The 11,883-nt window shown below is 38.8% G+C and overlaps 2 protein-coding genes and 1 long non-coding RNA gene across 4 annotated transcripts in view; 1 reads left to right on the top strand and 2 right to left on the bottom strand.

Annotated features, from left to right (window-relative positions):
* LOC148729424 (uncharacterized) overlaps positions 1–113 on the top strand; it is a 3,242-nt gene extending 3,129 nt beyond the window's left edge. Inside the window, exon 3 of the long non-coding RNA XR_015988563.1 lies at positions 1–113. This exon is cut by the window's left edge and continues 443 nt beyond it. This is a non-coding gene — a long non-coding RNA (uncharacterized LOC148729424).
* The window catches only part of LOC111345447 (TNF receptor-associated factor 4-like), a 12,539-nt gene extending 9,014 nt beyond the window's left edge, over positions 1–3,525 (bottom strand). Inside the window, exons 1-2 of the mRNA XM_088724668.1 lie at positions 3,327–3,525; positions 2,198–2,261 (exon numbers count right to left, since the gene is read on the bottom strand). Coding sequence (XP_088580794.1) covers positions 2,198–2,261; positions 3,327–3,496 — 234 coding nt within the window. The 5' untranslated portion in view covers positions 3,497–3,525. The remainder of the gene's footprint in view (positions 1–2,197; positions 2,262–3,326) is intronic.
* Positions 3,526–4,944: 1,419 nt separating this feature from the next.
* On the bottom strand, positions 4,945–9,568 carry LOC111342016 (TNF receptor-associated factor 4-like). Of its 2 annotated transcripts, XM_088725717.1 has the most exons (7): positions 9,294–9,566; positions 8,606–8,669; positions 7,994–8,095; positions 7,376–7,540; positions 6,971–7,045; positions 6,816–6,893; positions 4,945–6,273 (listed from the first exon to the last, which is right to left on the bottom strand). In XM_088725717.1, the coding sequence occupies exons 1-7, from the start codon at positions 9,410–9,412 to the stop codon at positions 5,575–5,577; spliced, it is 1,302 nt and encodes a 433-aa protein (XP_088581843.1). In that variant the 5' UTR covers positions 9,413–9,566; the 3' UTR covers positions 4,945–5,574. The 2 variants fall into 2 exon arrangements, with proteins under 2 accessions (XP_088581843.1, XP_022804793.2); XM_022949058.2 differs by lacking the exon at positions 7,994–8,095 and having other exon boundaries at positions 9,294–9,568.
* Positions 9,569–11,883: the final 2,315 nt, after the last annotated feature.

The following is an 11,883-nucleotide window of genomic DNA, read 5'->3' as shown; positions in this document are numbered from 1 at the left end:
TAAAAAGTGAGAGCATTCAAACTACCGTACACCTGGGCATTATCTTAAAGTATTTTCTTTTCTGCATTTTTAACATACTCGTGTTCAAAATAAAGGTGCGGATTTTTATGTTTGTTTTCTTGTCAAATTTTGAATCAATATTACCAAGGGTGTAAGGTAATGTAAGACTTTCCACTGTTTATGGTTCAAGTGTCATTACTGTAACACTGATATCATAAGAACTGATTCCATAAATCTCTCTTTGCAGCAATAGAGCTGTGAATTTGACATGTTCACAACTGTTATTATAATTGTTATTTTATTTTTCATATTTATCATTACATGCCTGGTTAGTAATTACCTTTTGACTAGATCAATACAAACATCAGCTTCCATAGCTTTGGACGAGCCTTAACCCAGTTGAGCCTGCAGTCGTGTATGCGAGGATTTTTTGACTGTCTGCTGGCAGTTTAACATGTTGCACACCTTAACAAAAGACATTCTTAGGAGACAAATGATTGGGTGCTGTAATATGTTGAATGATTCTGTACTTTTTTGGTCAAATTGAAAAAAAAAAAAAAACATTGCTCTTGTTGTTTACAACAAGGTGTTAGTAGACAAAATATATTTCTATACATTATGTTTTTGACCTTGAACCATAGCAAATCACCATGCCAGTTTTTAGGCCAACCATGGAGCCAACACCTAGTGGTGAAAGTAAGGATATATTTTATTTATTTATTTATTATTTATTTAATTAACTTTGACCATTGGCTGACACCAGAACTGTCAGTAAGCGAAAGAACAATCCAGAGAAAAAACCAGCAGCTTTCTATGAAAATGCATATCCAAATGCGTCCTTTTTAATTCTTTCAGATGAAGAATTTGCAGTGTACCTGTCAGGCTGTTGTGGGCTTTTCCCCTTTTTTGCCATCCCATGTCATATGACGCTCCGATCTCCACATTTTCCTTTTCACTATCATCTTTCCGCAGGTTTCTTTTGCTTTCTAAACTTTTCAGACATGATTCCTTTGCCAACTTTTCAATTTGGAGCCCCATTTCCCTCTCGCGAGCCTTCAGCGTGGACTCACTAAGAGATGGAATATTGATGGATGATAACAACTCGTTTACGTGGGTAGGACCTATGCCTGCATGTAGCATCCCTGCAATATGTCGATTCAACTTATTAAAAAATTGGCTAGATGTTAAATGGATGTTGTGATGGTGGAAAACAATATTTTTAGCGATATTAAATGTAAACAAACCTGCAGCAAGCTTCGTGTTTACATCAAAGATTGGTCTCCCTCGCGTTGTTCCGGTGTTACGGTGGGTCTTGTTTGTAAGACAAGTATTTGACTCTCCACACTCAGAGTTTGAACAGGATATGTACAGTAGTGATCCTAGCCCAGACTCTTTCTTTTATGCAGTCGGAGAGCCATAGAGCTGCCCCACAGGCTTCACAGCCCCCGTCCAAAGCCTCGGCGAGGACATTTAATTCCACAACTTGAGGGCCGCTAATTGGAAATCCACTGCAGACTTCCGGATCATGCTCATTCTTTTCATTTTGTTTTTTTTCAAGAGCAGACCAGGGAGCTTTCAGCCGATTTGCAGCATTCTTATTGCGATTAAAAGCTTTCGCTCTGCAAAAGCAGCCCTTGTTTGTTCTTGTCTTGCTAGTGGGAAGAACAGCCACCATCTTGGATGTCGCAATGTTATGCACAGAAAAAGTTGCATAGTGCGAAACAAGGGAATCACCTTAAGCCCTAAAAGTTACCAACATCTAATTTCTCCTTATGATATCACCCCTGAATCACACATTAGGGCCACGAGAAAAAAGGAAATGATCACCAACTAAAGAAGCTCTTGATTGTTAAACAAATTCTCCTTGTCAAAACCTTAGAAAGTGCATAGAGAGCAGTATGGAGAATATGTATAATGATTTCAGTGGGTAAAGGGTTAAGTAAGCCATTAAGACTTTATTATTTGTAATAGCTTTTTAGTAACTGAACACTGCGTCACACAATGCGTGACGCTTTCATGAAATACCGAGTAATCCTTCACTTTTCCTCAAGACATGAGCTTGGTACGCCTGCACCCACAGAAGCGTTTAAATTTTACGCAGAGTGCTCGAAACAGGACAACAATCCCCTTATGTATTGTGTCCTTTAATTATCTCAACTAAAAATGAATCACTGCATAAATGATATAAATAATTTACCCGGTCTCGAACCAGACAATCCCTGTCAGCAGGGCAAGTCAGAGGCACGTGTCGACTTTCCTGCCTGGTTAAAATGTAACATATTATTAAATGAAAGAAATTCGTTTCATCTATTTTCGGAATTCATTATTAGATGGCCATTACCCATTAGAACATAGCTAGCAGAGCCGCGCAATCAAATTCGTTAAACGTAAGCGTCCTCAAAATCCCGACAGTGCACGCTGGTAGCGTCAGCAAATCGGCGCTTCGCCAGAAAATTTCTTTTCGCGCGAGCGGCCATTGCTAGCGCGGGGAAAAGTATATTTCGCGACAATAATGGATACAAACAGAGACTCGGCCAACTAGTTCCAAAACGAAGACAATTTTTCGACCTTTTCCCTTGGGCTAGAGTTCTTAAATGAGGCAGAGAAAGAGAAAAAGAACGGAAAAAGGAGACTCGGCATCAGCGCCGTCACGATTCGCTTTAATTGATATTGTTGTCCGTTTTTGGCGACATATTTGATGCACAGTTCCACCGGCTCTATTCTAAAACAATTGGTTCGTGCTTTAACTCGATAGTGCACGCGAAAGCATGAACCAATTGTTAAATAAATAAATGCAAAACGTTAATTGTATTCAACAGTGACTTAAACCACAGATCGTATGTGTGGGTCCGCTTAACAACTGTGAACGGGAAAAGACTCAATCTAACCAAATTATAGACTCATGCAAATACAAATTATGCATTCTAACCATTTATCTGATTGATTTGATGCCAATTATTTCAAGAGAAGGAAGTTAGTACATCTAATATATTCATTGCTCTGGACAAATAAAGATTTTCACGTTCTCTTAAATGGTCCAATTTTCATCCACCCAAGAAACTTTACAAGACCATTTACTGAGAACAGACATTTTTATGACACGCTTGCAATTGCTAATTGACTACCCGCTAGTTAATTTAGTAACCTATAATCAACGCCACAACTTCTGCCTCCCGAATTTCCCATACCTTTTCCTTCGACTATTTTCTAAAGAAGGAGAAATACCCTTTAGAGTGCCGGGGATTATCTCGCTACGTCAGCGAGCGCTTAAATGAAGGTACATTTCCTGTTCTTCGGTAATTAGTATTGTGTAAAGTAAATCGCACCTTCGAAAGTGTTCCTCGAGACATTCCTTGCAGAATCTGTGCCCGCATCTAGTTTGAACAGGATCCTTAAGCGGTAGATGGCAAATTAAACACTGAAAGTCTTCTTCAACCTCACTGACGAATTCCTCATCATAACCCGAAGGTGAACAACGTTCTGATGCTTCCGCCATTTTTGATACTTGAGCAGCAAGGGCTGAAACACAATTCGACCTGAATATTGATCCGTCATGACTGGTCACGTAATTAAAGGAAATATGACACTCACGCAGGTTGTGACATTAATTGATTTATGGGGGTCCAGCAAAGGTTTGGTGGGATGCAGGATGAGGCTTAAAATCGAGGCGGGATATGGTAGACGAGAAGTTGGGTAACCCGAAAACACTGACCCCCAGTCCATGGACCCCTGTACGGACCGGTCCACGGACTCTCTACGGATCCCCCTTTATGGACCCCTCATGAAAAGACAATAATAACAATGACAACTTGTAGAGATTTGACTTACCGCTTATGTTCGCGGTGGCGAAATTTTGAACGTTAATATTCAATATATTACCGTGGAATATATTACCGTGGAAGAAAAAAGTCGACTAAAAAGTAAAAAAAAGGAAGGAAAAGACCGCTAACTTAGCTAACTTGTGTATATATATCCTTCGCTGTCACCGATTGCCTCCGCGATTTTGTTCGGCTCAATCCCCCACGTGTTCATTGACTCGACCCAGGCTTTCCAAAATAGTGCTCCTTCGACAAATAAAGATGTCCATGTTCATTAGATATTAGACGGATTAGAAATCGCAATATTTGACAATTATGTGTTTAGTTGCCAAATCTTTCAACAGGGCGACTTTTATTCAATGATTGATGGACAAGGGAAAATACCGCGCAGCTTTCGAAAAGCCAGGTCACCTTCAGACTCACTCCTGTTCAAAGGCTTGGCAACTAACAATCAAAATTTCGTCACCGCGAACAAAAAAACAACGGTAAGTCAAATCTCTATAAGTTGTCATTGTTATTATTGGCTTTTCATGAGGGGTCCGTAAAGGGGGGTTCGTAGAGGGTCCGTGGACCGGTCCATACAGGGGTCCGTGGTCCAGGTCCGTAGGGGGTCCATGGACTGGGGGTCAGTATTTTCGGGTTACCCCGAGAAGTTTTATTGGCGAGATGCGAGATGAAAACGCTGGATATGGGATAGTACAGGTACAGGCGGGATAACACGAGTCACACGACCTCGGAGACATAAAAAGGTAGTTATTTGTTTTAAAAAAGGGTTCTCTGCTCCTTCGTTTGCTCCTCTTGTTTCCGGCACTTCGTTCGATCTAGTATTACGCAAATGAGGTCTCAATCGAGTTATTTTTAAGTCATCCGTAGCGTGACGGATGTGATCTTAGTAACAGATAAACAATTTAGCCGTAGTGTGTCAAAAATTGACAAACTCTAACTGTTAGTCCTAAGAAAAAGTTACCCTGACAAATTTTTCCTCTTTACGATGTGTCATTTTTAAATTGTCAAAATCTTTACAATGTTAGGTGTCTTGTGTTGTGGCTTAAGCAATTCAACAGAAAATTACTCCATACCAGCCCAAAAGCAACTCGATTTGAAAGCGAGCAAGTAAAAACGGGTCTAGAAAAAAGAAAATGGATCGTTTACTTTTCAGTACGTCTAAAATCAGACACTTTCCTGTACATCAATTATATAGGTACTTGTAACGTTACATAGTTGATGTTCATAGCGAAAGTGTTTCTACTAAACATTTCGGCAGTTACATATCCTACAATTTCCCCTTTTAAAAGAGATTATGACAGGCATAATATCAGTGTTGACTTGATTCGACTCATTTTCTCTAAGTCGCTCAAAACTGTCTAGTCATAATATTTTTTTAAACACCAATAATCGACGCTGCATACATAAAGAGCAAAGCATATATGATTGGTGCAGATGAAAATATTATCACCTGCTCAACTGCCGTTCGGGGGAGGGGAGGGGATCCTACAACTGTAAGTTGAAGCGGTCACTCCTGGTGGCTAACACCAAATTTGGTTTTCCTGCCCTCCCACAGTTCTCATCTACGACCATTGTCGGTTCTGGAATAGTGCATTACTGAATTGCTATCAGCATATCAAGATACATCTTTCTTCAAAACTTTAACAGTTCTATATTGGAATTTATGGGCACCTTAAAAAACCCAAATATTAAAGTTTTACAGGGTCATTTTCTACTTTTCTGCACTTTTCCAGTCCAACATCTTCGCGTCTCAGAATTTAGTTTGGCTGCGTGGACAAACCTCCACTTGAAGAAACATGGCATCCTCCACAAGGTAGCGCGATGTCATCAGATTCTTGTGGGATACAAATCTCCTACTGCCGATGGCACTGATGTAAGCATCTGAATTCGGTCTTTGAATGGGGCGATTAATGAAGCGCTCGGACACATTTATCCTGTCCTTTTGGTCAAGGAGTCTAAATGTGACGTCACAACGAAAAGGCCATGGCAGTATGGCGTCGTAATTACCTTTCATAACACGTAGGAATACAGAAATGTACGTGTTTCTCTTTGAGTGATCTCCATCAGGTCGTAAACAAATTGAAAATTTGTAACCATGTTTTCCAGTTAGGAATGGAGAGCTGTATATCTCTTTGCTGGATCCACACTTAGCGTTTTTTAAGATGTCGCTGAAACCAGTTATCTTCCACACAAATTTTTCGCTCATCAATTCTGACATATTTTTCTCCTGGGCAGTTACCTTTGCTTCGAGAACAGCATTGGGGGATTTTAAGTCCTGCACTTGATGTTTCAGGGTAGATTTCTCCTGCTTTAGCATTGTTTGGTCAAATTCAAGGGCTCTTACTTTCTCTTCAAGTTTGGAATTCACCTCTTTGAAAATTCTGCAGGCGTTTTCAAAGTGGATTCTCATTGAGGTCTGGAGGTGCAATTCGACCTCCTTTCTTGGAATCTAAAATGAGAAATAAATGTCACGGGGATAACTAATTAACAATTATTCCACTCGCGCTTGTTGGTTATGAGATGAGATATAGCCAACGAGGCGCGTAGCGCCGAGTTGGCTATAATCATCTCATATCCAACAAGCGCGAGTGGAATAATTGTTTTCTTAAAAATGTTAAATCAAATTATTAAATTTTATTAAATTTTATTACATTTTTAGCTCCCTCTTAATTTTAAGCTGACACGTACGCTTGCCATATTTGTAGATTATGGTATATTGGCTGATATACTATAATGTCTAAGCCAGTGAAAAGTCTTGAATTGCATTATCCAATGATCGAGTTTTTAATAATAATTAAGATGTTATGGAATTGGTTGGACTTATCTGCACCAATGAGAGCTGCCATAACACGCTCTCAAATATTAGATTATTTGCAAATTATTCACAGAAATTTAATGAGGAAAGAGTAAAATTTTAAGCAGTAAGCTCGCTTGTTTCCCACTGTGTAATTGATCAATAATACAAAGAAAAAAAAATAGAACAAAAATTGCCTTGGTGGTGCAACCCATATCAACATATGGACAGGAGATTATGGCCAGCGGACAATCGTTGTCATTGTGGGTCTCGATCTGTTGAAAAGAAAATAATTCTTAATCAGCTTAAGATTTCAATGAAATACCGCGTTTATAAACCACGTTCAACATGCCTTTTCTCGTAAGATGTTTTCCCCACAACCATTTGCGCAATCCAGTGGCATCTTTGCACAATCATCCACATGTTTCTGCAAGGACCAAGATATCTTTCATTTTTTCAATAGAATGCCCCATCATTAGATCCTGCTACTCAATAATTATGATATCATCAGCATTAAAACGTGTCCTATTACTATTTAGAACGAGACAGATCTAAGAAAAAGACCCCATGAGGAAGGTAAATTTCTCTAAGAATACTTTCCGGGCAGCTGCTAATATATTATTCATATCACAAGCACCCACTCCTATTTTGGAAAATGAAGGCCCTAATTAATGATGAATTAGTGGTCAAGGTCTTTGGACGGTGTAGAATTCGTTATTCTTCATGAAAAAAATATACTCAATGTATTGTGACTTACTTGCATTAGACATTTCGGATGTTGCTCCCCACAATAATCGCAAGGAACCATTTTCCATTCACAAGTGTTTATCACGTGTTCTTCCATTTCGAGCCTTTTAATTGTAGCATTGCACTTTTCGTTAGCACAGGGTACAAGACAGAAACTGCACGATATCAGGTGATTCTAGGGAAACAGTAAGAATGTCAGCATGTCCACGTATGTCATTCTCAGGCTGACACAAATAAAAGCTAAATGTACGTAACTTAATTTTTGAAGGATGCGTCAGTGACAGCTTTATCTTTCCTGGGGCTTTCTCATTTACAGGCTCGAAAATGCATGAAAATGTAAAGATTACGCTCTTAAGATTCCTTTCCCTTTTCGTTTCTCCTTCTTTGCCTTCTATAGAACCTTCCCTTAGAACGTTTTAGTATTCTCGAACCGCTAGAACCGGCGAAGGTCGTGTCTCTTATGTCCTCTGGGGGAATGACATAAGCACGTATCTGTTAGGATTTATAGCACAGAGAGCATATTTACCCTTTTATACTAGGGTAATCTCTTTTACATCTCTGATAAAGAGGTTAAGGATAGGTAGTGGGATTTAAAATTAATATATGAAGCCACATAAAGATTCTGCACCTCTTTTTCCCTCAGTTCACCTATCCACTCGCAACCGTCATTTGGGCATAGTATGATAAACGAGAGGATCTTCCTGTCAGTAGCTTTGTCAGGAAATACATCCTATTTGTGATGAAAATCAAATCAAATGATAACAATGCTTTTGCACACAGCAATATTTAAACGTCTCAAAGTTTGAATTAAAGTTGAGCTGGATCTATTACCCCCAGGGCTCCTACACAGCACGGCAAAAATTAGGTCCATTTCAAAGACAACAAAAAAAAAGTAGCGCTTGGAATAAAGTAATTGAAGAATCTGTTTACGAATGCATTCTCTTAACACTGAAATAATTTTCAACGCTATTTAGAATATGTCTACGAACTTATCCATTTCATGCTGAAATGCTTTTTAAGCTATGAAAGTTAAAATTTTCTGCTGCATTGAATACGGGAAGTCACACAGATACTCCTTGAGTATCCAAGAAACCCCCATGCTTGAGAAAAAAGGCTCGCCACCATCTTGGATATCATCGACTGCACTTACGTATCTGAAAGCCCCTTTGTTTACATTCGATTAGTAAATCTGCATTTGCTTTTGCATGAACAAGGCTTAATTGTCAACCGTCATCTGTACCTGGCTGCGGTCAAGTTTCTCTCTGTCAACAGGACAGTTACAGATTTGATGTTGAATTTCTTGCCTGTTGAAATAAAAAAAAAAACAGATAATTAAGATCAAAATGTTGATTTCGATATATTTTGAATGATATAGTAATATCATTAACATATATTATGTCAATAAACGTGAGCGTTTATATCAATTGATGATAAACAAAGTTTACTTCTCTGCTTCCTCATTTCCAAAATCTGGCCACCACTCGCTTTCAACTTGAACTACATGACTAACGTTGTGGATAAAAACTGTGATAAATGACATATTGCCAAAATAACTACAGGCTAATGGTGTCCTAAAATCGAGACTTGAGACTTGAAATACATCTCAATTGCAAAGATAATAGCGTGCTATGTGCCTCTACCATTGCATTCCCGCCGTTCGTGGACAATAATGAGTTATCCACGGGAATGTTTTTCAGTAAAGTATCATCTCATGACCTTTGAATTACGAGTAGAATCACGAGAACTCTTCATTTCATTTAGTGCGATATGTCAGTCACACAGCTTAGCTTTCAACGATGTAATGACAGACTTATTACAAGCACGTTTATGTCGAGAATACCTTTATACGAAATCTCTTAAACGATGAGTAGATCGTACATGTAACTTGCATTGACGAGGGACAATAAAGTAAAGATGCGAGCTCAAACCTTGCAAGATGTTGCTCGAGGCATTGTCTACAAAATCTGTGGCCACATCTCGTCAGAACTGGCTCTCGCAAAGGTAGCTGACAAATTAAACACAGCAAATCGTCGTCAATCGGACTCATAAAATCCTCTCCATAACCGAGAGGTAAATGAGCGTTTTCCACAGAGATTTCTATTGGCCAAGACTGTATTGAACTCCAACAAAGTTAATATTCTGTCGGCTGCTTCACACAGACTGTCACTTGACTGAAAACAATTCTCTGAAAACAATACAAATTTCCGAGAAATATCTATGCTTGACTGAGTCGACATTAAATGATACGAAACTCGTGACGAACCAGATGGCCCTTGTGCGACAATTTCCTTCAACCTGTTTGAGAAAGATGACGCCTTCAAGTCATCAGGAAATACACGAGACCTTAGAGTCTTTCTTTTGATCGTTGCATCAAAATTTAAATGAAAGAAATCCATTATAGGGTTTTCTTTTTTAGTACTGGAGCAAATTTTTCCTAATAAGTGTGGATTTTTACTTTCCATAACCATTCTCATTTGTTTCGTGGTTTTTTTTGCATTTTTAAAGCTGAATTGAAACGAAAAATCTTAACAAATCTGTAATTAATCGAAAATATTTCGTAGAATTAAACAAATTAATTGATAGAGACCAAAAATCATGGCTTGGTTGCGCTTGAAAGATGTTTTGCAATATGAGTCGCATTTTTTCGCATATTGTATCATAATTAAGTACTAGTTTTCAAAATAAAGCAATGCGCGTCGAATGAATCCCGCCCTCCTTCGGACCACGATGAAGTCTTTGTGGAAGCAGTTGACGAGGATTCTCAGCGCCTGATATGTCATCTACCACTAAAGGAATCAGTTCAAACGAGATGTGACCACAGATACTGCAAAGGGTGCCTCGACGAGCCTATTAGTAGGTATCAATAAATGATAAACACCTTTCGATATTAATCTTCACTGGCTCATTTAATCCATTACGCTGGAAGTGTAGGTCTGCTAAGAAAGAAGATGATAAAAATCGGTTTTATGTTCACACACATCAGTTGCATTGCTAATGACTGCCGTGAACATTTACTAACTGACTCAACTTCATTTAATGGCAATGTGCTGCCTTAGTTTCAATCGTTTCGTAAACTATATATATGCTTTCATTTCTACGCGTCCTTACCAAAATACATCTCAATCCGTATTCACCGCTGCGACATAACATAACCTAACGTTTATTCAGGAAGCTGCAACGCAAATATAAAAAAATACATCCTGAAAAGGGAAAATCGTGAGGTTTGCCCTGTATAAAAACAATTTCCCTGCCTGAAAACATGCAAAAGATAAAATTTAATGGCTACAGATTCAATAAATATTCAATAAATATTCAAATAAATTTTAAGTCCACTCTTAAAAACTGACAATGATTCGGCGTGTACAAGTTATAATAACGTAAATTACGGCGCTTCCGGCATGTCTAGAAACCTTTGTTTGGTCCCTCTATTGCTATATGCCAGGTTAATTGTTCCGAAATTTCACTTTCTATTCACGAGTAAAAAGCTAAAGAGAAGTCTGGAAGTGGTCAGACATAATGCAATTTGGCAGACGGCGTGAAAGCTTTAGCTCAGCTCCGTGTTTTGTACTCTGATAGAGCACGCTCTTTCAACCAATGACAGCGCGCGTTATATCCGAACTTTAAAATGATTAAGTATATATGTACTAATGTCGGATATCTGTTGTTGAACAAGAGGGGAACAGTTTTTCGTGGAAAAATTAGAGTTTAAAGGAAAAGATAATTTCCAAGGAATAGTGTAGGGAGATATCATTAGATATCTCCTGCGAGGATTGTGCATCATACGGAGATATCATTGTTGCATTTTGGATACAACCACATTATCGTTAAAATATTTTTAAGAATTGGTTAATGCTTAGCGTTCGTTTACCGAGGTATGAAATACACGCGGGAAGTTTGGAGAGCACGAGTGAAGCGTAGGAACAGTTCGAGGCACAGCCGAGATAACTTGTCGCCTCTTGGGCAGTAACGGTTAGAGGGGTGGAGGGAGGGAGTAACCTTAAAACGAAACAATAGCAAAGATAATCACGAATCGAAACCATTTTTAAGGCCCGTTCAGGAGTTTCGTTGCTTTTCCAGATCCTTACTATGTAGAATATTTCTTTGGTGAGAACGAAACTGAACTCTCAATCAAATAGCTAAGAAATACACCATGTTAACTGACCTGTCTATCTGAGATCAGGTTGCGATAAAGCGGACGGAGAAAAGGATTTTTAACGTCGAGGTAATATTTGTGGAATTGAAGACCTTGAAAAAACGTTCTTAACAGTTTTATCGGTGACCTAAACAACGCCGCTAACGGGTTGTGCGCCGTTCTTCGTTGAAAATGGAAATCTGTGTGGAAAACGCTACTTACCTTCTGGTTAAAAAAAGGATTTTATGAGTCCAAACGACGACGACCTCTGCGAGAGCCAGTTCCGAAGAAACGTGGCCAAAGATTTTGCCAGCAATGCTAAGATCAACATTTTGCCAGGTTTGTGCTTATATTCTCGGTCTGTTGTTCCTCTTCAATGCGAGAAA

This window comes from Stylophora pistillata, chromosome 6 (genome assembly GCF_964205215.1).
Source record: "Stylophora pistillata chromosome 6, jaStyPist1.2, whole genome shotgun sequence".
In the NCBI taxonomy this organism is placed as follows: Eukaryota; Metazoa; Cnidaria; class Anthozoa; order Scleractinia; family Pocilloporidae; genus Stylophora; species Stylophora pistillata.
Note: the sequence above shows the minus strand (reverse complement) of the source record. Positions and strands in the feature narration are given on the sequence as shown.

What these genes read in the sequence shown, in the direction of transcription:
- LOC111342016 (XM_088725717.1), bottom strand. Translation starts at nt 9,412, where the DNA reads ATGAGTCCGATTGACGACGATTTGCTGTGTTTAATTTGTCAGCTACCT. An exon ending in AGAAACTTGACCGCAGCCAG is followed by an intron (nt 8,096 to 8,605) that starts GTACAGATGACG and finishes CATCACAAATAG; the next exon opens with GATGTATTTCCTGACAAAGC. An exon ending in GTGAACTGAGGGAAAAAGAG is followed by an intron (nt 7,541 to 7,993) that starts GTGCAGAATCTT and finishes CTGTTTCCCTAG; the next exon opens with AATCACCTGATATCGTGCAG.